A 25726-nucleotide genomic window follows, 5' to 3' on the forward strand; every position below is an offset into this window, starting at 1 on the left:
GCTGTGTCTGCAAAGTGTCACTGAATCAAACAGATTGGAAAGATTCAATCACCATCCTCATGTGCAGTGCTGGATAGCCAGATGATTTGGGGAAAAGTTGCTAGTGCATTGAGGGTTTTGCTGATTGACTAAAGGATTTGGTCTTCACATGCATACACACACACACACACACACACACACACACACACACACACACACACANTAACACACACACACACACACACACACACACACACACACACACACACACACACACACACATGTAGAGGCAGGGCATTTCTCTAAATTGGAGCACTGTGACATTGGAGCTAACTTTTCCCTAAAGCACTTATGTTTTCTCATTAATTTCTATGAAATCCCAATATACAGTGATTATAGTGGATGGAGAGCCAGCTTTGGTGTCAGAAACAACTGTATTTGAATCCCAACTTTGATAAAGACTGATCGAGTGATCAGGGGAAATGCCCTTGACTTCTCAGTGTCCCTAATTAGTAAACCTTTAGGTCTTCAAGTTAGAGAGCAGGTACCAACTTGCCTTGCTAGAGGGAATTTCCTCACAGGATGTTCTGGACACCCACTAAATCGTAGGGCCAGTTTCCACATCCCTTCCATCAAAAAAGCAAAACAAAAAACTAATATAATTGGGGAATACTAGCCAGGAGGGTCCAATCTTTCAAAGATGATTATTGTTAAGTCTGCTTCAATCCTCCTTAAGGGAAAACAGGAGTTAATATGCATAAAAATCATCCATGTTGAGATAAGAAGACATAGATGGGTGGTAATGTTTAATGTTGTTCAGTCATTTCAGTTGTGTCCAATTCTTCATGACCCCATTTGGGGTTTTCTTGGTAAAGATACTGGAGTGATTTGCAATTCTTTTCTCCAGCTCATTTTATGGATGAAGAAACTGAGGCAGAGTTAAATGACTTGCCCAGGATCATACAGCTAATAAGTATCTAAGACGAGCTTTGAACTAAGGAAGATGAGTTTCCTGACACCAATTCCAGCACTCTATCCACTGTACTAACTTCTGATAATCTATAATATGTAGTGAAAAAAAGAAATTTCAGTTTTATTGATAAAAACTAGTAAAGTTTTGCTACTTTCTTGAGTGCAAATGGCCATTCACTAATTAAGTTACAAAAGTAATCAAACAGAATAATCATAGAATTAGAAGGAAACTTACGGATTGTGTTTTCCAACCCCTTTTTATATAAATGAGGGAACCAAGGGCCATCGAAGTAGTTTGTGCCAGACATTACATCAACTTTTTAGTGGCAAAAAGAAATGTGAATGTCAGACTCTGGCCTCCCTGTTTGGTGCTCTTTCCATGACTGTATAAAAACATACATCCTAAGGAATTTCACTTTTTACTCATTTTAGTAATTCCTTCTCTCACCATAGAGCAGATACATCTTATCTTATCTTAGCAAGTTGTTTTGTTTTGTTTTAAGTTTAGTCTATCATATTAAGGTTTGGTTGTCGGAGACACTGTTCTGAGGATTGTGTGGTGGACATTTTGACTTTTATTACAATTCTTGTTTGGGAACCACCAAATCTCACAGAAAAGGAGTCAAAAAATGACAAGCAGATTTTGTGTTGAAACAAAGGATGCAAGGATGGTGGTTCTAATCCTTTAATAGTCCTCTGGGGAAGTGTTTGTGGATGCTATTAGAAGAAAAAAATTCTTATGTATGTGGGACATAAGTTTTGTGGGAGGAGACCTGGATATAAGTTTTAGAACTTTAGCCCAAAATGCTTTTTTTTCTAATTTGATTTTCTTTTGCCTATCACTGTATTATTTTGCATCAACAAGAGATTATTTCACAGAGAAAATAAGCAATCTTAAATTTTATGTCCAATTAAATAATAGGTTAAAAAGAAGACAGAGGTCCCTATTAAAACAAATGTGACATCCAGTTTTTCTTTGGAACATTATCTAAATACTGGCTTTTTTCTATATTAGGTGATTCCATAGTTTCTCAATATAACTTGAATACATGCAGTAGGTACCATGGCTGCAATCATTTTGAAAAAATAGTATTGATTATGAAATCTTCACCCTAGATCCAGAGTGCCAATCTGGCATGACTTACGAGGGAAATATCATTCATTTTTTTGCTTACCAGGGGAGATTTGAAATCTGGATCATTTGACTAAAAGGCAGCTACTTTGGTTGTGAATTTCTCATGGCCTGTTGGAAATATGGAAAGGTTTTCTACTCTTTAAACCCAATTTATGAGGCTTTAAAGGTGTCTTGATTTATTACTGTTCTGGGCTTCATGTTTAGTTATATGCCTGGATTTAATATACCCAGATCCTGCTCATGATATGAGCTACAGATACAGTTCTCTAAAAATGTTTTCCCTAGATTCGGGAGACTGGTACATGGCTTTTTTAGTATCTTTACAAAACAAGAACTTTATTTCCATTAGAATCTACAAGGAGAAGAACTAAAAAAAAAAAAAGAAAATAGCTTTGTCTCTAGAATGTAAAAGAAACACTACTCAGTGGTCAAACATATCTTGTATTTTGGCTCCAGATAATGAGTGATCTCAAAAGTCCTAGAAGAGTACAATTGAATGTGAAATTGTCTCTTTTCTAAGTATTCAGAGATTGCTGTTATTATTGCCCCTCATGTGCCCTTCCATTTCTGAGCTTCCCAGAGCTCAGTAGATACCGATGCCAACAACTGAGATTAGCCAAAGAAATGGTGATACAGTCATCTCAAATGTACTTAGTCTCTCCAAACTTAGCAACATGCACGGAGACATACAATGAATAACCAGATCAATAATCAAAGCATTTCCAGTTGGTTTCCACTGAAATAGCCTTCCAGACCACAGGGTGACCTCCACACTATACTTATCTCACCATGGTTATTTGCTACCAGGGTGGCCTTAAGCAAGTCACTTAACCTGGCCCAATATTTCCTCATCTGTAAAAGGAGGGGATAGGGCCAGATGGCCCCTGAGTTCTCTTCTAGTTCTACATGTATGATCTTATGAAGTATCGGAAAAAAGATTTCAGCGGATAGATGAACGAATCAATCAGACCAAATCACAAACAAGCTGTCCTAGTGATTCAGACTTTTTCAAACAAAAACAAGAGAACAAAGATAGATGGCTTAAGAATTCTGATAAAGAGCTCTGTTTTAAAAACTGTGTTGCTGTTAATGAAGAAAACATTTGTTCTTAGGCAACCTGGATGAAGCAGTATATTAACCCCAGCATGCTGGCAGTACACTGGAAGAGCACAGCTGGACTTGGTAAACAGTCTGGGATAGCTATTCTTCAGAAACTAATCTGGATGGAGGCCAGACTTTGCTCCAAGACAAGAAAGACAGAACCAGATACCTAGAAGTCAGAAAGTCCCAGAAGGGAAAGAAGAAATTACTACCACTTCATAGACTTTCAACTTAGCTCACTTAGCTGTGTCTAAAAGCATGAATGAGTATGTTGATACTTCAAAAGAATTGGGATGGCATCTATATTGACATTCTCTCTTAGACTCTTAGAACAAGAACTCTCTTAGTTCTCTTAGAACAAGGCAGAAGTTGCTATGGCCAAAGACCTTGCCTAGTGGACAAACTTTGGGTAATATATCTAATACCAGTTTTGTTCCACAAATACAGACAAGATTTTTCACTACACTCATCTCAAAATATTTTCTGCTATGTAGACCTTGTCAGAATTTGAATTCTACTGGCACAGCCAGATACAAGTTTACTTTTGTACCATAAAGAAGCATTGAGAGAAGATTGGAGCCTTGATCATATCATAAATTAACTGTTATTTTCAGGACTGGTGGCCAAAAGGGAGGGTGGGTTTGACCTATGATTTCATGACTGCTGGAAACTGCCAGAAAGAGAGTTCTTTACAAATATTGATCAGCAATGGCATTTCTTCTTCTAGATTTAGGAATTGCCTGGAATACTGAGAAGTTAGATGATTTGCCCAGAGATACACAGCCATTATGTCTCAGAAACAAAACTTTCTGTGAGAGAGAGACAGACGGGGGGGGGGGGGGGGGGGGAGAGCAGAGGTGGAGAGTGAGAAGAGACAGAGAGGTGGAAGACAGATAAAAGAGACAAGTGAGAGAAAGATATGGACAGTGAAAAAAAGAAAAAAACAAAGAGGGAGAAAAAAGAGAGAGGAAAGACAGGGGGGAAAGAGAGTAAAGAGAAAGAGAGGAGAGAGAGAGAGAGAGAGATCATAGAGAGAGAATGAAGAAAGAGAAAGAGAGATCACCTAAAGGGCATTTTTTCAAAGCTTTGCTTATGTGCCATAATGTTTTTCATGCATATATGTAGAGAAAAAGCTATCTGTTTTCCTTTCATTTCATATTCTTCATATTTCATACTCTTTGATTCATGTAAACCCATCTACATAGACTCCTCTCTTCCTTAAAATCTTCCATATATTCTTGCCTTCTCTTAATTATGTCTTAACTTTTGTACTTCTTTTTAATATGCCTTAACTTTCCAAACTCATATACGTCCTTATGACTAGAAATGGGATTTCCTTCCATATCCTCTTTCTGCACCTGTTGATTTCCCAGCCTTTGCTCAAAATTGTATTTAAGTCATCACCACTGAGAATTCTTTGTTGATCCCTCAATTAAGTAATGGTCTTTCACTCTCTGAACCTCTTAAAATATTGTGCATGTTCTGCTTACACATATTTTTCATGCATTGTCTAGGGAATAGAGTGGGAGACTTGGAAGAGAGAGCATCTGAGTTCAATTTCTGCCCCTGATGCTCCAAACTATATGAACCCAAAAAGTCATGGAATCTTCCAGTGCCTCAGACAACTTCTTGGGATTTTTCTACTAAACCATAAATAGGTTACAATCTGTCTTACTAGAAAGAATTCCTACACAGATGAAATCATAAATCTGTCTCATATTCATATTTTGTAACTAACTATAGTTATCTGGAAAATGTGAAATTCCCCCCTTATGAGACTAGAAGCTCCATGAGGACATGGGCCAGTTTCTTATCTCTATTCCATTCTATTATTTCAGTCAAATAAGATTCTTCATGACCCCATTTGGGGTTTTCCTGAGGAAGATCCTAGAGTGGTTTAACATTTTCTTCTCCAACTCATTTACAGATGAGGAAACTGAGGCAAACAAGGTTAAGTAACTTGCCTAGGATTACATAGCTAGTAAGTTTCTGAGGCCAGATTTGAACTTGGGTCTTTCTGACTCCAGCCCGACTATACCACTCATCTGCCCAAACTCATATATATTTTTGTATTTCTTATAGTACCTTAGCCCCATGCTCTATCCACAGCTGACACTTTAAATCATCTGTAGAGTTAAACTGAATAAGATATTCCGAATTGCCATCATTACTTAGTATAAATAAAAGCCAGGATTTTGTTGGTGATATGATATGAATGCCTCATCCCGTGATAATTCTCAACTAATAGCATCTTTCCCCAATTCTTTCACCCAAGAGGAAGGTCTGGTATCTTCCATGATTATATTTATTCTTTATTTTTCTAAAATGAATAGTACACGCCATACAGTGAAATGAAACAAGACACAGATTCATCCCAGAAGTACATGCTATGCTGTTGGGTTGCCCTTTAACTGTGCTGAAGTCAGGACTGATGCTGGGAAAGAAAGAATCTTGCCAGATAGTTTTGTCTGAATCGCTAATACATTTTCATTTTGTCTGGAATGGAAATTTGGCAGAACCTGCTTTTCTCAGGTCCCAAACCACTGTATGACTTTAAGTGGAGGAAATTTAATTCCAAAGCTGAGTGTGCAGAGAATGCAATCTGTTTCTGATTGATGAATGAAGACATGTAACCATTAACCACCTAACATGCACTCTCAGGTTGGCCATAAAATGCAAATAATAGTGCTTCAGGTGCTACAGTCATTCTGAACTTAGAATTTTCTGAAAGGGCCTCAGACTGTGATTTCTAGCTGTGTAAAGATGAGCAAGTCAACCGCAATTGCTCTTCTGCCTTGAAACCAATACTTAGCATTGGTTTTAAGTCAGAAGGTAAGGTTTTGGTTTTTTAAAGCATTTTCAGACAGGAAACATAGACATTTCTTCTGTATGTAAAATATCATTGTGTAGGAATTCTGGTTATCTTTTATGTTTCACCCCAAGTCACATTAATGAAATGCTGAATTATGAGCATGTAAACTGTTCTTCAGAAATTTTAACTAAATTTTTAACTAAAAAAACAGTCTTTTAGGCTTCCTCCATTATTAAAAAAATAAAAATACAACAATAAGCTCAATTCTCTCAGATGTTCAATGCTCTGATATCAAGGTAGCTTTTACTTAAGATAATACAAACTGTAGCTACAATGCTACCTTATTAACTGGTTGTTTTTCAGTACATCTCAGTGTAGGTGTCTCAGCTCCTTTCTACCTGCTAAGGAGTGATGAACAAGACAAATATATTCTTGAGGTTCTGAAAATGAATCACCCCATCCCTTCAACACAGTAACTGCTTCGTTTTCAGGGATAGTGCTCTTATTTGTAAGGGTAGGGAAGGAAAAAAAGTAATGGTTTGTAAGCTGCTATTAGAGAGGCAGGCAGTATGTTGGATGGGGATGTTGGATCTTTAATCAGGAAGACCCAAATTCAAATCCTGTCCAAGACACTTACTAGTTGTCATACAAGTTATTTAACCTTTCTCATCCTCAGACTCTTCATTTATAAAATGGAGACAACAGTGGCGATTTACAGAATTGTTGTATCAAAGTGTTTAGCACTTTACAAACCTTTAAGTGCCATATAAATACATTTGTTGTCCAGTTGTTTTAGTTTTCTCCACTCTTCCTTATCTCATTTGGGGTTTTCTTGGCAAAGATATTGGAATGGCTTACCACTTCCTTCTCCAGCTCATTTTACAGATGAGGAAACTGAAGCAAATAGGGTTAAGTGACTTGGCCAGAGTCACTCAGCTGGCAACTGTCTGAGACTGGATTTGAGCTCAGGTCTTCCTGACTCCAGGCCTGGGGGTCTATCTACTGCACCACCATTTTACTTTAGTCTGTAGTGTAAATTCAATCAATCCATCAATCAACAAATATTTATTCTGTATGTTTTATGTGATAATTGCTGGTAATTTAGGAGTTTGTTTTGTTTTTATCCTAGTAAATCATCCTTCTAGGCAACTGAATGTGATCCATAATTCAACAGTGTTGTTATAGCAAGGAAATGGTTGGGGTGAACAGCTGGACCAGGAACAGGCCCTACGGGGAATATCTGTCACTTCATTTCTACCAGCTAAATGGAAGCAAAGAGAGGGCCACATAGGGTCTCAGGGCAAGAAGAAAGGAAATTCAGTCTAGGGAGAACATGAGAAAACCAGGTTCACAGAAGGAGATGAAATGGGATATGGAAATGAGAAGGACTAGCATTTTCCTGAAGCACGTGGCCATCAGAGAAGAAGAGACCTCCATATTAGGCTGACATCTTCACCACAAAGGGCAGAACAAGCAATTAAGGTCTCGATTTACTTCAGATGGCTCAGAGAAGGAGAGGAGGATGGGTTCAAGGCTAGAAAAAGAGAATGTCCAGGACTAGAACATCAAGGTCTATAGGAGATAGTATAACTATAAGGTTAGGAACTAGCTAAATAGCTCAAGTGGAGAAATCATGAGAAAACAACTAAAGATAGGTCTTTCTCATCTAGGCAAAAACAACAAGAGTAACAACAAAATCGAACTGAAAATTCTTAACTAGAGGGAAGGAGATGAAGATAATTGTTTTAAACTGTGTTCAGCAGAAGTGCGGTATTATTCCTCAATGGCAGAGGGTTAAGAGAAGAAAAGCAAGCACATTTCTGAGACCTATCTGGCTTTCACCTCCAGAGCTAGGGTTAAGGAAGAGTTGGAGAGAAAGCTTAGACATATAACAACCCTATCAAACTAAATCCACTGAGAAAAAAAATTAAATAGCACAGTTTTCCCAACTAATAAAGGATACATTCAGCCCAGAGAGGAGTGAACTGGCTGATTCAAAAGACATAATCAGACAGAAGGGTACTAGTCAGAAAGGAAGAGGGAACTAAGGAATCAACTGATCAAACATTGATTAAGTGCCTACTATGTGTCAGGTATTGGGCTAAACACTGAGGATAAAAAAAAAAGAGGCAAAAGACTGTCCCTGACTTCATGAAGCCCTGGATCTAATGAGGAGAAACAACATGCAAACAAATCTATACAAAGCAAATTATATGCAGGATAAACAAGAAATAATTGAAAGCAATAAGGCACTAGAGTTAAGAAAGACTTGGGAAGGCTTTTAGCAAATTTTGGGATTTTAGTTGATACTTTAAGGAATCCAGGAAGGTCAGGAGATGGAACGAAGGAGAGAGACCGTTTCAGGCATGGGGGACAGCCATAAAAAAACAAATACCAGGTGCCAAAAAATGGAGCATCTGGTTCATGGAACAGCCAGAAAGCTAATGTCTCTGGATTGAAAAATGTGAGTCAAAGTAACAGTAATATTGTGGGATGATCAATTGTGATATACCTAGCTACTCTCAGCAATACAATGGATAATTTCAGGACAATTCTGAGGGACTTATGACAAAGAATGCTATCCACCTCCAGAGAAAGAACTGTAGGAGTCAGAATGCAGATGAAAGCATACCATTTTTCACTTTTTCTTTGGGTTTTTGTTTTAGGGTTCTGGTTTTGTATCATTATTCACTTACAAAAATGAAGAATATGGAAATATATTTTGTATTATAATGCATGTATAACCCAAATCAAATTACTTGCCAGCTCCAGGAGTGGGGAGGGAAGGGAAGAAAGGAGACAATTTAGATCATATGACTTCAGAAAACTTATGTGGAGATTTATTATGTGTCACTGGTAACCATTTTTTAAATTAACTAAAATGAAGAATATACATCAGGAAGCAAGGTGTGAGAAGACTGGAAAGGGGTGGAGTCTAGGTTGTGAAGAACTTTGAATGTCAATTAGAGCATTTTGTATTTGATTCCAGAGGTCATAGAAAGCCATTGGAGTTTGAGTACAGGGAGTGACATAAAGGATCTGTTTTCTATAGTTTATGTAGAGACTCAAAATTAAGATCTTTGGATCTTCTATATCTTATATAGATCTTATAAAGTCCTTCCCCACCCTGTAAAAATGATCATCATAATTTCCCTCATGTAGTTCTTACTTACTGAAAAACTTTAAAATACCTGCAAAGTAGCATGTTTCTTAAAGTGGGCAAGGGAAGGAAGGAAGGAAAGAAAGAAAGAAGGAAGGAAGGAAGGAAGGAAGGAAGGAAGGAAGGAAGGAAGGAAGGAAGGAAGGAAGAAAGGAAGGAAGGAAGGAAGGAAGGAAGGAAGAAAAATGTTTATATCTTCTCTCATAGGTTTATAAGGGTATTGGTGGGGAATATAATTGATAAAGGGGAGGTAAGAGCAGCAAACCCAGTAGGACTGTCAAAGCACTAAAATCTGGGGTTTGCTTGCTAATGAAAGAAAAGAATGCAAAGTGCTTGGCATATAGTAGGTGCCTAATAAATATGGATTAATTGATTAAAACAGGTCACATGGTACCACAGCAAGTAAGGAAACTGAGATACTCAGGTGACCTGTGATTTTATTATTGATTGAAAAGAATATGGAAATAGAATATTAAATAAAGGTGATATTGCCAAAATACTCATTTTCTTCTAATATCACATAATAAAACATCAAAATGTAATAATTATCATTATCATTATTAAAACACTACAGTAGGACTTACCTTGTTCACAGAGAGCACCAACATAGCTTGGAAGGCAGAGACAAGTGAATGTATTAAAACCATCAACACAAGTGGCTCCATTCCGGCAGGGGTTGGATTGGCATTCGTCAAAATCTACAGGAAAATCACACAAGCCCTCAAAAACACATTTACAAAAGGGAATACTGAGGAGAGAAAGAATTGACAAGAATAATCTCTATTTAGTTAGAAAGGAGATCACTGAGTCCTGGAGAGCAGAATCAACTTCTTTGGTGAGTAATCTGAGCTCTCATTGGCCTACAGACTGATTCTCAGATGAGAGGCAAGTGAGAATCAGGTACCATGTAAAACCTGCATTGAAGGGAGCCCATGAACATATAGACACCATTTTCTGGTGGGGAATCTCTTTATTTGGCATGTAACAAAGCTCCAATTATTTTTTCTGAAATAGTTACTTAAGGATCCAGAGTTAAATATGCTATCTAATCAAAATACAACTAACCTCCCTGTGATATGTATAGTGTGCATATCCAAAGAAGCCATCTCGTACCCTTCAATGGATACAAAAGTGTTTCATCAGTGATTTAGAGAAATTCTGCACTGACCTCCTAATCATTATGATGCTGTTCTCAAAACTAAATTTCATCTTTCTCCTCATTCTCAAACTACTCCTCTCAACACACAGTTTATTAACTTCCATTCTTTTTTAATTGACTATCATTATTCACTCTATGAATATTACCCTGGGTGTTTCTTAAGGAATATATGTTGAGAATCCTAGAATAGAAGTAAGGGTTCTGTCTAGTTGGACTGACAGAAACAACACAGGTAAAGCTAATATTTCTTTAGGCTAGAGTCAGTAGGTTTGCTAATTTCTGTATTTGGATATTACAGTGTCAAATTGATTAGGTCCTTTAAGATGACTGAAATAACTATTAAAAACCTTGATGTATGGTTAAAATTTCACCCTAAAGTAATAGTTTCAGCAATGAGTACCAATGTGACCATTCAAAGTTAAAAAGAATATCCTCTTGAAATTTTAAATTTTTTTCATTTAACAAAACTTCAGGCTAACCCTGTCAATATAGTTTTTCCATATATGTCTGTGTGTTTCTATATAGGCACTGACATTTCTTTCAAAATGCAATGCATCTCTTTAAAAAATGAATTACAATTAAAATGTCCCTTTATTAAAAGATATGTTTTATAGACATGAATCAGGAGATGAGAAAGAGAATCAACTATTTTAATTATACTACATGATAGTAAACAATAACTTCAGCATTCTTTTAATGATCAGCCAAGAGAGTCTTCCTAACAATTCTTTGGAATTTTTATGAGTTATAAATGGGAGTTCTTTTTAACACTAGGACAAAAATTCAATTATTAATAAAAAAAGACATTCTCTGCTCTCAAAAGAATACCTTTTCAATCCCCACCACAATCCTTTTCTCAATGGCCCCCAAAGAAGGTTGGGAGCTGCATTGAGTACTGTAGGCTACCAATCAGATCAATTAAGAATGAAATAGCCAAGGGATGAAAACGACTTTGCTGCATAATACACCATGGGATAAATTCTTAGAGAACCTGAAGGAGGAAGGTAGTACTGCCAAACTCAATCTGCTTTCTAGACCAAAGATCCCTGAACTCTAAAGAGAAAGTGAAGTAGGTTTGAGAAGGGTGAGGATACTAGAACATCTAGATAGACATTAGAACAAAAGTTCCAGAAGAAATTCTTTGTATAAACCTGGGGAGGACCTCAGGAAAGACCAAGAGTCTCCTCCCTCCTTCTTCACAATTTCGAAACACATGATCATGATCAAAGTATCATTTGAATATGAAATACTGAGGAAAAATGTATAACCCATGATTTACTGATCCATAAAGGAATTGGAGAAATAGCTGTGTGTAAAATAGACATAAAATATTTAATCAGCACTGTGGTTAAATATTCACTAGTAAAGTGAACAATTGTACTCTAATTCAAGTAAATAAACACAAAATCACTATTGTACAAGTTATGAAACTATGACCCAAATTATATACTTTGCTAGTATGAATATGCTCTCTACATATTAGGATCTGTCTGAGTCTCAGAAACCTTAATACTAAATGCTAATTTATGTCTAGTTTTAGTAAAATACTTGCAGCCAATGACATCTTACCAAATTCACACTGGTCTCCACTGTATCCTGGTACACAGGTGCATACATAAGTAGTATCTCTGGTATAACAGGTGCCTCCATTAAGGCACGGGTTAGTTTTGCAGAGATCACGCCCTGTGATATTCAGAGAAGGAAGATAAATAATTAGTCTCATCCTTAAGATATTTATATTTTTAGCATTCAAATTTTACTATATTCCTAAAATAATATAAATTTTGTGATAGCAATTAGGAGATACTGCACAAGTAATGTTACTTTCTGGAGTGTTTTTCTTTGCAACTTTGTACTTATTACAAATTATAGTAAAAGTTCTGAATAATATTTCACTCTTGTTTTCAAATTAAATTTTACGCTATCTCTGGTGACTGAAGTAGTCTATGGCAGATTTAGTTGGCATGATATGGCAATTGATTTTAGTCAAAAATGATTAAACATGTGCACAGTAAATGGAAATGTATTCTTTTAAACAGGGTTAGTTCATGTGGAATGGCTGGGTACACAGAACATGCATTCTTTTTAGCAGATTGGCTTGTTACCATCATTTGAATTATTATTGCCTTTTACCACTTAATGCCCAGAAACTGTATTTCTTCGAAAGTGTGCACTGAAGTCTCTTCTGCTACATTAATATGCTTTTCCCAAAACACGTTCCAAATGTATTCCTTTAAACTATACTTGAAGAAAAGCAACATATGGATTAAACTCTAATGCAGGAGATTCAACCATAATACAAAAACCTCTCCTAAAAATGAAATCTCAGCTTTTCAAATTATAAATACAGTATCATCCCTACTTAAAAGCAAAACAAAACAAGACATGATTGGCGTATGTTGCCTGAAATTCAACTTTTAACACATAAATAAAATGCAGAACCGAAAGTGTACTTATGAAGAGACATGTTTTCTAAAACCATCAGCTTTGACTACATTTTTACCATATATTTTATTCAGCTAAATTACTTGGGCACACAGTTAATTTAAATAACTTGGATTTATCATTAAATTGTACTTGTGTATATTTCACCAAAACTGTTTAAGTTCAAAATGTTCACATGTCTAGAAAGAAATGCAATGTTTGCTGAATATATTTAAATTACAAACTACATCTATGAAATAGAAATATAATCTAAGGATTTCTCACTTTTAAAATGCTGGAGTAATTGCACCTGAAAAGAACAGCTAAAATATTTGTAAAGCTGTAAAGGAAAGAATATATTAGACTGAAAAAAAAAAAAACAACACTGTAGATGACATTAAGCCCTTAAAGGAAAAGTAGTCAAAATTAAACTCAAACTTTCTGAGTGTTAATTGAATTCAAAAACCCAGGGGAAAACTATTCAAGACATTGCATTATATGAGGTTATTAGATTTATCAAGAGGCAGATGTGAACTTTTCCTAAACTATACTAATTTTGCTGAGATTCTTTGACTTTCATTCTCTAGGACTACTTAAAATCCCTTTTAGACCTTGCCTTTTCCCATTTAGATCTGCAGTCCTACAGACTGTAAGGGGGAAACCAGAGCCACAAGGGCCATGCTCACAGCTTGAGGCTGGGTATTGGAATGTGCAGTGTAGGGCTCGGCAGGGACGAGAGCCTTCCTTTGAAGGTGAAGCAGATGAGACTTAGGTCAAGGACAAAAGTTTACATGAGAAAATAAGTTCATAGAAAACTAATAGTTCACATTAGTCTACAAAGTCCATGTTTGCATGAGCTCAGCTAGCCAATTCAGTTTAAGAACCAATGAAATTGATCAAAAAACTCAAAAACACAAGTTGTTAAGTTATTTTGATGCCTATAGACTGTCTCTGATTAATGGTAAATGCTGTGTAATGAATAACAACCAATTTGTAGAGCAAATAATACTTTCACATCACATCAAACAGGATCATTTATAAAGCTCTGCTCCTGTTGCTTATATCTTGATGTTTTTCTCAAATTTAAATAGAAGGAAATTAATACTGGCAAACTGAATTATTTGATGGTATATAACCAGAAGAAAATAAAAGAGAATCTTCTATTACTTTTGACCTAATTTAGTCATAGAACATCATAAGCAGGTTTTAGGCTTCTGTTTTTGCTCTTGGACCTGTGATTCCATTGACAGAAGGAACTCCTGGGGAGGAAATTCCCTCTACCAATGCAAATAATAACTCTTTTCAACATTTATAGCCTTGGCAAGCTCTCTGGGGCTTTGAGGAATGTGTTTCATCCAAGGTCACATAGTCAGTAGTATGCCTTGGAGGTGGAACTTGAAAACAGCTCTTCCTGACTCCAGTTCTCTACTAATTATACTACACTACCTTTAAAACTATTTGATTTTTTAAAATTCCCTCTGAATGAAGCAAATAATAAATCTGATTTTTAAGGTCAGATTCAAAAGGTATTATTATTTATTGGAACAATCAAAATAATACAAAAGATAATATGATACTATTGAAAATCATCAGATAAGTAAATTTGATGAGAACAGTCAGCGTAATATTCATTTCAAAGGAACATTGTGTTTATAGCTGTTATTCTGGAAGAATATTAGATCATTCTTCTAATGTACCAATTACAATTGGAGAAAATAGTCTGTTCTGCCATTATTATTTAAATAACTACCTTCTCTTATGAGTGCTGGTAAAAGAAAATGCTCAAAATGCAAGTCACTGGTTATGTGTATAGTATTTTTTTTACTAAAATTAATTTATAATTGGTTCATCTACCACTTATGAGAAACAAAATTTGACATTGTGAACACCATGATTACCTATGGCTTATTAAGTGTTAACTCTTCTTTAACAACAGTAATGAGTGATACTTATTGTTTCAGTGATTTTATATACATGTATCTCTGAGGAAAAACAGAGCCTAGGAATTGCTGAGAAACAATGTCAATACATATAACAAGTATAAAGCAGAGCCCATAATAACCTAAGTCTGTCTGCAATGTAGAAACTGTGAATGATTTCTATGTAGCAATTGTGCAAAACAATTTTGTTCAAGATTTTATGGTGCCACAGTAGAATCTATAATAGGAAATAAAATGACAGGAAATATTTTTCTACTTATAAGATGAATGTGTAACTACAACATATAAAACAAAATATATATATATGCATATATATTTTTCACTGAGAATGAAAACCGATCGAATTTAGTAATTTACTGTTATTTTGGCATTCTCATCTGTTTTATAAAGCTTAAAGAACTCTATTAGTCTTCTATCTTTTTTGCCCAAATTTAGATCATACCATTATTTTCACTACATTTCATTTATGATCGAATCATGGTCTAGACTAGTGTAACAAACACACATACTTTGTCTTTAAAACTATAGTATTTCAATATTATAAGGAAAATTTACATATAGTCATATATGTATACTCATATGTCTACACATATGTATGTATAATTGGATCAAAATGAATGTTCCTAATTTTTTGGAACAGGTCTACAAGTGTTACAGTCTTACCTGATAAATATACAGCTGTGCCTTCTACTGAATCTTCATTAGTACCAATCAGGAAATCCGTTCCATTAGAAGTTTCGGGAATGAGAAATGATGATGTTATATGCTCGGTATTTAATTCCTCTGTGCTAATTGCCTGATCATCAGAATTAGGAGTTCTTGCAGGTATTTGGTTGTTTACTATTCCATCGTAAACTGGTTGCATTTCAGGGTTGATTTCTATGGATGCAAAGGGTGTAGTTGGGTTTTCAGTGGCTTGTGAGCCAGATTGAAATAGTATACCTCCTACAATGCCATGGTTGGCAGAAGTGGGAGTAGAAAGCAGCCCCTGCAAAGCATCTTCTAAATTATGATAGCTCGTAGCTTCTAGAGATGTTCCACCTTTGGGTAGATCAACCTCTGTAGATATTTTGGTTATTTCTCCAGAAAATTTCTGATCGTTAAAAGTTTGAGAATATTCAGGATCCCTAGTTTCTTCCTCAGCAACTAAAATCTCTGCAGCAGAAGTGTCTGTCTCCTCTATTGCTAATCCTGTACCAGGAGAAGCCAAGAATGCTAAATCAATTCTGTGAGATGATACTTCAGTTAGTGGCCAAAAAGTTGCTTCAACATTTGAATTAACTTCTTTAAAAGTCTCTTCAAGTGAAATTCTGTCTGCATCTGAATCTGTAGTTGAAGCAGAACTTGGCATGATTACTTCAGGGTATTCAGATGCATTATCAGCTAAGTGGATAGTTGCTACAGATGAAGGAGCTTGAGAATACACTTCTGCAGATGCCAAACCTGATGGTTTTTCCATGTACTCTGTGGGATTTGATCCTTCAATGACTTCAGGAGTTTCAGTCAAATTCTGACCAATAAATTTGATGGTAGCAATAGTTACATCCTCTGTGTGGTTGATCAATTCCTCTTCTTCCCCAGAAGATAATTCTGGCTTGAAAGAAGGGCTTATGAATTTCTTCCCATCATCCTCAGACTGTGTCCCTTCCAAATAACCCAAAGTGGAGATTTCTTCACTTTGATCAGCAACTGGTTGTCCATCTGACAATGTGCTTGATTCAAAGAGATCATCCAAGGTACTTTCAGTAGCAATATATTTTTCTTCAAATTTTAGTTCTTTGATGTCTTGCCTGATTGTGGGAGACATACTAGGAATGGCCAGGGATGATACTGTGGGGAGTAAAACACCTAATTCAGCTGCCATGCTAGAAATGGGGATTCCAGTTGTGAAGCTTACACTACTCTTTGTGACATAGTCCTGGCTTAATCTGATTCCATCCTCAGAAGCTGCTGATTCATTGCTTATTGCCTGTGTGGGTCTGGACCAAGGATTATCACCAGATCCCTCCATTTTTTCTTCAGTGAAAGAAAGATTAAATGCTGCATCTTCTTTCTCTTCAACTTGCATACTTTCTTCATTACTGCCATATGGGACTGATTGTAATTCTGGATCTGTTTCTGTTTGCACTCTTAATATATCTTCATCTACTGGTTTCGTGTGATCTATATCTATGATGGTGTTTTTATCAGGTGTAACTTCAGGTAGCATTTCAAGGGCTGTGCTTTTGGTAGTCAGCAATATTAAATCACTGTCTTCTTTGTCAAGATCTAAAATAATGTTTTCTGTAAATTTTCTTCTTTCAGGCTTCAAAGTTATGACTTCAAATTCCTTGAAATCATCTAGGGAGTGACTTGTGGAACTCTCAGATGTCATTAGATTAGGCTGGATGCCAAGTAAGTTTTTGGAACTTTCATTTTGCTCTGTTTGAGTTGGTAACACACTTGTTGGTAACTCATTTGTAGCCAAAGCTTCTAAACTTGGAAACTCAGAATATTTTCCTTCATGGTTGTTTGGAACTACTGTGGTGATTGCCACTATTGTTTGAGCAATTTGACTAGCATGAACTGAGTCTGCCCCACCTAACCACCCAGATCCTTCCCCAGAATTATCATAAGACTGAACAGGATTATGGGGTGCTGAAGTTACAAATACTTCAGCAGTTTCAACACTTGAAGGTTTAGTAAAAAATATAGTAGAAGAAGTTACTCCTTCTTTAGTTTCTGGTTGGGAAGGATTCTCTGGAGATAATTTTCCAGTGATGGTTTGTTGCTTACTGTGGTGAGTTTCTTCTACTCCATTAAAAGTTTTGTTTTCATTTTCAGAAACTTCCATTTTTAAGGTGTGAGTGACTGATGACAAGGTAGTTTCTTCGACACCATTGTCCCTAGAACTTTCAAATAACAATGTATTGGCTACTCTGTGACTTGTTTCTGAGGCATCGTTTGTTTGAGAATCATGATATCTAACCTCGCTATGTGTTCCTTTTTCATATTCTTCATTTTTTTCAGGTTCTAAATTTGGTTCTGAACTTTCAGGTTGATGTGTTTCAGGAGCTAAAATACTGATGTTTTCTTTTATCCCAGTGGAACTGAAAGCAACCGTAGACTGACTAGTAAAGACGTCATCTCCTGATCCTTCTCCAGAAAATACTGGATTGGTATGGAACTCTTGAATACTTGACCTCATACCTTTAGGATCATTGTTTCCTATGTGTTCATTTTCAGTAAGAAAAATACTTTGTTTTGTATTTTCTTCCTCTTTGATTGTTGACTTTGTACCTGTGTTTTTAGATATTTGAGATTCAGTTACTGAGATATCATCAAAGGAAGAGAGTGATTCTTTGGTTGACTCTGTACGAGGAACAAAGATACCCAAAGATTTTGCTTCTAAATCTGGAATAATTGTGCTAACAAAGGAAATGTCTTCAGTTGGCCTTGGTTCCTTTATTCCAATAAAAATCTCCTTTGCTGTTAGAATAGAATAGTCTGTGGTTTGGGGTTGACTTTCAGCAAACATTTCTGTGTCAGAAATTACTCCTGTTGCAACAGTACTTTTTTCTGAATTGAAAGGTTTTTGTTCTGTCATCTTTTCTTCTATGGATATCTTATTTTCAATTTCTAATCCAACTGTGTTGACTTCATGCCCAACACTTAATGCTAAATTGGCAGGTGTCACAGTGAAAGAATAAGGCATAGAAACTGTACTGCTAACCTCTTCTTCAGCTTTCCCTACTGGCATTGCAGAACCTTCAGAAACTAACTGTGGTGAAAGAATATGTCTTTCTTCAGAATGGGTGCTGAAATCTACATCTCCAGAACCTGAGTAAGCAAATAGGAAATCAGTACTGAATGTTTTTTCTGTGGCTCTTGAAGGTATATGATCAATAGAACTGCTTATTTTAGTTGGTTCTTCTCCTGAGCCTTCAGGCATAACTGTAAATTTTTCTGGAAGATGGTCTGGAAAGCTAACCACTGTGCTCCCCAGTCTTTCAGAATCAGTTCCTGACTGTGGCCTAGCTAAAGTAGTTGTTGTAAGATGTATTATATTTCCAGACCTCATAAATGTTTTTTCCCCTGAACCCTCTACCTCTGCTATTTCCTCTTCACTTATGAGATGAGCCGCTGTTGAAATGTTTCTAGATGCAGAAGTCACAACTTCTTTTAAAGGAAAGTCGGTAGGGGTGTCATTTATTCCTGTGCCATAATTTGTTTGTTGCATCTTATCTGTGCTGAAATTTCCTCTGGCCATTTTATTTACGATCCCAACGTCTGATACATCTGGGGCAGAATTCAGAACTGAGCTTGTTGACTCAAAAGGCATAGCATGTGTTATAAGAGATGGTATAGTGCCAGTCATTTCCTTTGCTTCATATTCAGTTGGCCTTTCATTATCTATATTCACCTTCAAAATCAGTGAAGCTAAAGGTTCAGTTGTAAGCTCCATGGTAGAACCAACTTCTCCAGAACCTTCTTCAAGAAGGAAGGAATCAGAGCTAACTCCTGGAAAAGTAGGACTTTCTGGAACCATGTGTTGAATGGTGGTCTTGTCTATATTATCTTCCTCCAACTTCTTTGAGAACAGGGGTTGTGTGGGGATAAAGTCAGATTTATCTGCATTCCCCTCAAATTGTGTGGATCTATTTTCAGTAGCAGTGGAATCAGAATCTGTAGGCTTAGCTTCAACAGAATTTCTTGATTCAAAAGTAAAAATTAGCTGCTCTACTGTGGGCTGTATGGATGACTCTTTTATAGATGTAGCCATTACACTTGTGTTCTCCTTTTCATCATCTAGATTCTTTTCATCCACAGATGTGTTGATTCTGTTTGTCAATGATACTGATGCTGACTTAGGAATCTCGGTTTGAGTTTCAAATTTGGGAGTTATTATTTCTACAGAACTTTCCTCCAAAACTGGATTATTAGCACTTGTAGAAACACCAAAAATACTTTCTGTGGGGATGACCTGACTAGGATCTAAGGGAACACCTTTTAGTGGCATCTCAATTGTAGATGTATGCTGTAATAAGCTAGCTACCACTGTGGAAGTTTTATTACTGTCTTCTTCTACAAATCCAGAACCTTCTGGAATGAGAACCAAAGGAGGATTCCCTAAAAACTCAACAGTGTGTCTAGAGGTTGTGTCTTCCCAACTTTCTAGTGAGGATATTGTGTCAGGCTGTTGATTTCCCATAAGAACAGAAGATCTCTCTTCTGGCAAGATGTCTACTGATACTGAATCAGGAACAGTAACTGGAGCAGATGTGATGATAGAATCATGTCCAGTTGCTTCTCCAAAAGCCACTTCTGTGGTCCTTAAAAAGACTACTCCCTGAGACTCCTGGTTAACAAGAGAATCTCCTGAAGACTCTTCGGGAAATGAAGATGTTGTTTCATTGTTTTCATCTGAGTGGTTAGGAAGTTCAGAACCAATCTGTGTCACAGGCTTAGCCACTTCCAATGACCCTCTCCCATGTAAATCTGTTGCCCCACTCATTTGGTCTGTAGGGAAAATATCTGATTCACCACTTGAAAAGGGTTCTGGTGTTTCAGGATATATGTCTGGTTTCCATGTAATTTCAAAAGACTCGAGTGTTTCTTTGGATTCACTTGGTTGAGATATAGTAGAAGATTCCATTTCAGGTAGCTCAAAAGGGTTAGTTTCACTGCTATGGGAAAAATTTGGAGAGGGGGCAACACTTTCAAACTGTCCCCTCCTGGCTTCTGCAGTTTCTGGGTCTTTGGGAACAGTAGTGACAAGATGCTTTCCATTTATATACTGCACAGACGGAGTCGTTGTTGCATCAGTAGAATTTTCACAGTCATCATCTTCATCTACCAAATATTGTCCTAATTCAAAGAAGTCAGGTAAAAGTGTGAGAAAGTCGGTCTGTTCATCACTTTCTTCACTGCAAGGTTCATCTTCTTTTGAGTTTGAATCTATTGGGTGATCAATTATACTCAAATCACTCATTCGACCTGAAAAAAACAAAGAGTTTTTCACAATACTTACATAGAAGATATGGCAGTGCACTACAGTGAATCTAGCTAGCATTGATCACAAAAATAAATAAACAAAAGACTCCAAAATCAAATCATTTCAGATCAAGTCTCATTACCATTGAACATATGTTGGTCTTGGTCTTCAATAGTTTTCCTTTTGTGTGGTCAGGAAGAAAAGCAACTTCAGTTCTAGTTTGATAATAACATAGCTTCTAGATCATGACAACCATTATTAATAGACATTCTCAATGGACCAATCTATGCTTCACTAGCCTGGTTAGATCCTTTAAAACAAAACTTGAAGTCAAGTATAATGTCATCTAAACTAAAAATACACAACAATTAACTTTGCCTTTTCTTGTTAGAAAAAAATCACAAGGATGACTATTTTCTAGAGCTAAGTGAAATAACCATCTTATTCTCTTTTAAAGATGAGGCAACACTAGGAGCACATACATAGAGAGAAAATATTCTTTATAAGCAGATGACTAACTCTAAGAAAGTTAAATCTCTAACAACCAGAAGCCAACAAAAAGAGAAATTCAGACCAGTGAATTCAGAAGCAATGGCACGCATCTGACAGAACTGTTTATCCACGAACCATTTCTTGTAGATTAAAAGTATATTACCTGGGGCAGCTAGGTGGCTGACTCAGTGAATAAAAAGCTAGGAAGTTCTGGATTCAAATCTGGTCTCATACACTTCCTAGCTGAGTGCCCTGGGCAAGTCACTTAACTCCCATTGCCTATCCCTTACCACTCTTCTGCCTTGAAGTCAATAAACAGTTTTGATTCTAAGATGGAACATAGGGAATTTTTAAAAGATTTTTTAAAGCAAACTACCTGTGCAGGAGCAATCCCAGTGATGAGAGACGGGACAGGTATGGGAATCTCTCCATGTATTTACAATTTATGTGTCTACTCTATCTTTTGAGAGACAGAGTGAGACTGAGTAAAGATCAGAATTACAGAACTTATCATGATGTTTACTGACTATAAATTATTTTTCCAACACTTTTCACAAAGCTCTAAAATTACAACCAAATAACTTAGCAAGTATATTTCAAATAATAAATGTTACCAAAAGATTTCTGATATTATTAAAGTGTTATTGGATATCAAACGCTGGTACAATGGTCCTTCTTATAGCCAGAAGTGTCCTGGCAATACACCTCACTGCTCAGAACTCTTCCTGTTTCCCCCTCTACTGACCCAGAGAACAATTCCTCTTCTCCCCTTGGGATGAAACTACTCTTCCAGTTGCAGAGTATTAAAGGTGGGAAAATTTTATTTATGTGGAGAAATGCACAAAAGAATTGGGAAACATGGCTAAAGTCCTTTGTAGTATAATGGCTACAACAATACCTATATATATGCAAAAAAAAAACCATAACTAGAATGAGATATCTAGGACTTTGTCCCAGGCATTGAAAGTATCAAATTTAGTGGGTTTGTGGCAAATCCTCCCTTTCCTTGCAAACATAGAGGATCACAGAATTACAAAGTTAGAGCTAAAAAGAACCCTGCAAGCTACTATGTCCAGCCTTTTTTATTTTACATCTAAGGAAGCTAAAGCACAAAGAAATGTATAGCTTTGAATAGGGTCAAATATCTAGCAAATATATGATTCAAATCTAATGTCCCATGCTCTTTCCCACATTGCCTTTATCAGGGGTATGAGCAGTAGGTCTGAAAGTAACAAGAGGGAAAGGATTGCCAACACTGATTTCTCACCCACCATGTCTGAACCTGCCACAAAATATTACCAAGACTTTATCAACAATATCCAATTAATTGAAGGGAGGAGTGAGGCCATTTTTGTAAATAAGGGCAAGATTATGAGGAGAGGCCATGAAGATGAAAACTAGCATACTGCAATACAGCTAGGAGGCCTGGAGTAAGGAGGACTTGGGTTCAAATCTAGTCTCAGACATTTTCTGGCTGTGTGACCCTACTTAACCCCGATTATCTAGCCCTTCTTGATCTTCTGTTTTAGGATTAATGTTAAGATGGAAAGTAAGGGTTTAAAAAATATAACCTACTGCTCTGATAATCAAATCCATCCAATAGCTGGCCACACAAGGAAACAAAAAAAAAATCAAACCAAAAATGGCTGGTTTCTGCTCAGTTGTCATGGCAAGTGAAACACAAGGTCCTGATTAAAAATCTTAATTTTCCTACATGTGGCCCAATGCTTATATTAGAAAAGAAACTTTGTGATTCCATTTTGGGTCACTAGATATATGCCTATGAACTGGTAAATTGTTCTTGCATTTTTCACAACAACTGGTTATAGTTAAATGGTAGTTGAAAATATTTTTATATCTATATTTAACTTCATGAAAATAATTGGAAGTTGACAACCTTTTGCTTTTTATATTCATGTGTGATAGGCTAAAAAAGTTTTTTTTTTCCATTGAATACCATAAAAAATAAGTATCTTTTATCCCATATAAAATTATATTTAGCATGGGCAAAATTTTAAAGTCATCACACTGACGGGCTCACAAATAAGAAAAATTAGGAATAATCCTAGCTAAAATGTGCATCATGTTTTAAAGCATGAAGAGCTATTTATACAAATTACTACAGCTGATCCTCACATCTACCCTGTGAAATAGGCAGTATAACTATTTTTCCTGACATTTTACAGATTAGAAAATTAAGGCAGAGAGATGAAATAACTAGATAATGACCGTCCATAGGCAGAAGTGGGATTCCAAACCAGGCCACTTCTGACTTTAGGTTTAGTGTTCTTTCTACAAAAAGATTTTAAATCTGTGGAAACCCATTTTCATAGGCTTGCACAATAAATTGATAATAATTCCTCTTTTCCCAAACTCTAAACAAAGGTGCATTAAGCAGAAACCCAATCAAAGTCAAAATATATGGTTCAGAGAATGACCATGGCTGGATTAGGATGGAAAAAGAAGTTAAAAAAGGGAATTGAGGTTTGTTTCTTAGTCCCAGAAAGGAATCATTCTTTCTTCTTTCACTTGACCTTCCATATAAAGCAACACAGAGGTAGCAAAAGAAAAATTGAACTTATAAATGATTAAAAAATTTCCTTTCATTAAAAAAAAGTATTATGCTTTCCCAGGCTTGGAGTTCAGAATAGATGCACCTCTCAGAGCCTGTCTAAGCCAATCCAAAGTCCCAAAGAGATCTCCTCAACATACCTTTCAACTGGTCAGCTTAGCCATTGTTTGATGTCCTCAAATTGGTGTGAAGGCTGGGCTTACTACAAACAACCCTGAGCAACTCTTTCCATTTTTGAATAATTTTTATTGTTTGCAAATGTTTTCTTTATATCAAGCCCAGATTTCCACCCTTTGCTTACTACCTAGTTTTGTTTCTCTAGACCCAAGTAAAATAAGCACAATCCTTCTTCCATGAAGTAGCTCTTCAACTATTTAAAGACAATATTCATGCCTCCCTAAAGTCTTCTTCAGGAGAGATTTGTGCATCCTTATAGTGAACAACAAATACTTGCCAGGTCCTTATTGTGAATTACTCCACTGCTTAAATGAAGATATTTATAATGATGAGAAAGAGCGTGTCTATATAATTGTGTCTAAAATAACTGGCATATCTAAAAATATATTTCATTAGATTAAAATTATAATTTAAAAACAAATAAACAAAATGCTAATGAAACTACATAAGAGTATATGAGGCTGTTTCATGTATTCATTGGTCAGGTCTACACAAGTATGGTAAAATACAAGTCTGAGCAAATTTTTTGAATGAGTGCATGGACCTTGCAGCCATGGTAACCTTTGGTATTTCCCCATTTTCTCACTCTAAATATAAGATTTTTGTAACATTTCTCTCAGTAAATAGATGAATAATAAGATAGGTTTCTTTTCAGTTCTACTAAAATCATTTCAAAGGCCTGGTATTTGTGATTCTTCAAGATTAGGACCAAAAATCTGTCTGATTATTCACACCAAATATTATCAATTAACTTCTGCACAATAATGAAATAAAATCAGACACATATTCACTCATGTCTCTTGCAATACTAATTCCATATTTGTAAGTGATATATCATAATTCATTCAGCTGAAGTTCCTTTGAGGACACTTTCAATTAGGGTATAGAATGACTTAAATGCAGACTCTACTGAGAAAACAAACAGTATGATCTTTCCAATTCTACCATTTTAGCTTAGAAGGATGTTAATACACTTTTTAAATCCATACAGTAAACACAATTCTTTTTTTTTCAGTTCCTCAGAGGAATAAAAATCAAGCTCACCTACAATATTCTGTAACTGAAGGAAGAGGTCATCTAATCCAGCTTCCTTATTTTAGAATTGAAGAAACTAATTCCCATAGAGAAGTGCCCAAAGTCACAAAGCAAAGAATTCAAAGATATTGAACTAGAACCATATCTTTCCAGCCAATGCTTTTAGTACCATACCATAGTGCATCAAACATATATGAGGGCCTTTCTCTGCAGTTTATGTCATCTGAGGGAACGAATTCATCAAAAACTAAATTGTCAGGTGCTAGTTATTGAACTTGTTTTCTAACCTGAAAAAATATCAAGGTGCTGCAATCACCATAATGTCACTGAAGAAAAATATCTTTTTTTATAATCCCTTTAGGATGCATTTTTAGGATATAATTCATATATACATGTTGTTAATATAGGGTAAAATAGTCATGGGCACTATCCTAATATCACATTCCCTTCTTTCCCACTTCATAGAATTAGATTAGTAGCTCTAATTTTAATTCAGGGTAATTGATATTCATTATCTCTTAACTATGTATTGATGTTTTGATGTCTATATCTGACATACAGATTTGAGATTGGACTCCCAAACATTGTTCTGTTATTTTAAAGGATTTGTAATGTATAAACCAATGCAATTGCTTGTCAGCTCTGGGAGGAGGGAGGGAAAAGGGAAGGGATAAAAAAGGAATCAAGGAAAGAAGGAAAAAAAGAAAGAAAGAAAGAAAGAAAGAAAGAAAGAAAGAAAGAAAGAAAGAAAGAAAGAAAGAAAGAAAGAAAGAAAGAAAGAAAGAAAGAAAGAA

At 36.0% G+C, this 25726-nt stretch overlaps 1 protein-coding gene across 1 annotated transcript in view; it reads right to left on the minus strand.

The window, feature by feature from the left end:
• Positions 1 to 25726, minus strand: part of VCAN (versican) — a 128098-nt gene that overhangs the window by 31217 nt on the left and 71155 nt on the right. Inside the window, exons 6-7 of the mRNA XM_044657669.1 lie at positions 11888 to 12001; positions 9744 to 9857 (exon numbers count right to left, since the gene is read on the minus strand). Coding sequence (XP_044513604.1) covers positions 9744 to 9857; positions 11888 to 12001 — 228 coding nt within the window. The remainder of the gene's footprint in view (positions 1 to 9743; positions 9858 to 11887; positions 12002 to 25726) is intronic.

The sequence above is a fragment of the Gracilinanus agilis genome, chromosome 1 (genome assembly GCF_016433145.1).
Source record: "Gracilinanus agilis isolate LMUSP501 chromosome 1, AgileGrace, whole genome shotgun sequence".
Taxonomy (NCBI): Eukaryota; Metazoa; Chordata; class Mammalia; order Didelphimorphia; family Didelphidae; genus Gracilinanus; species Gracilinanus agilis.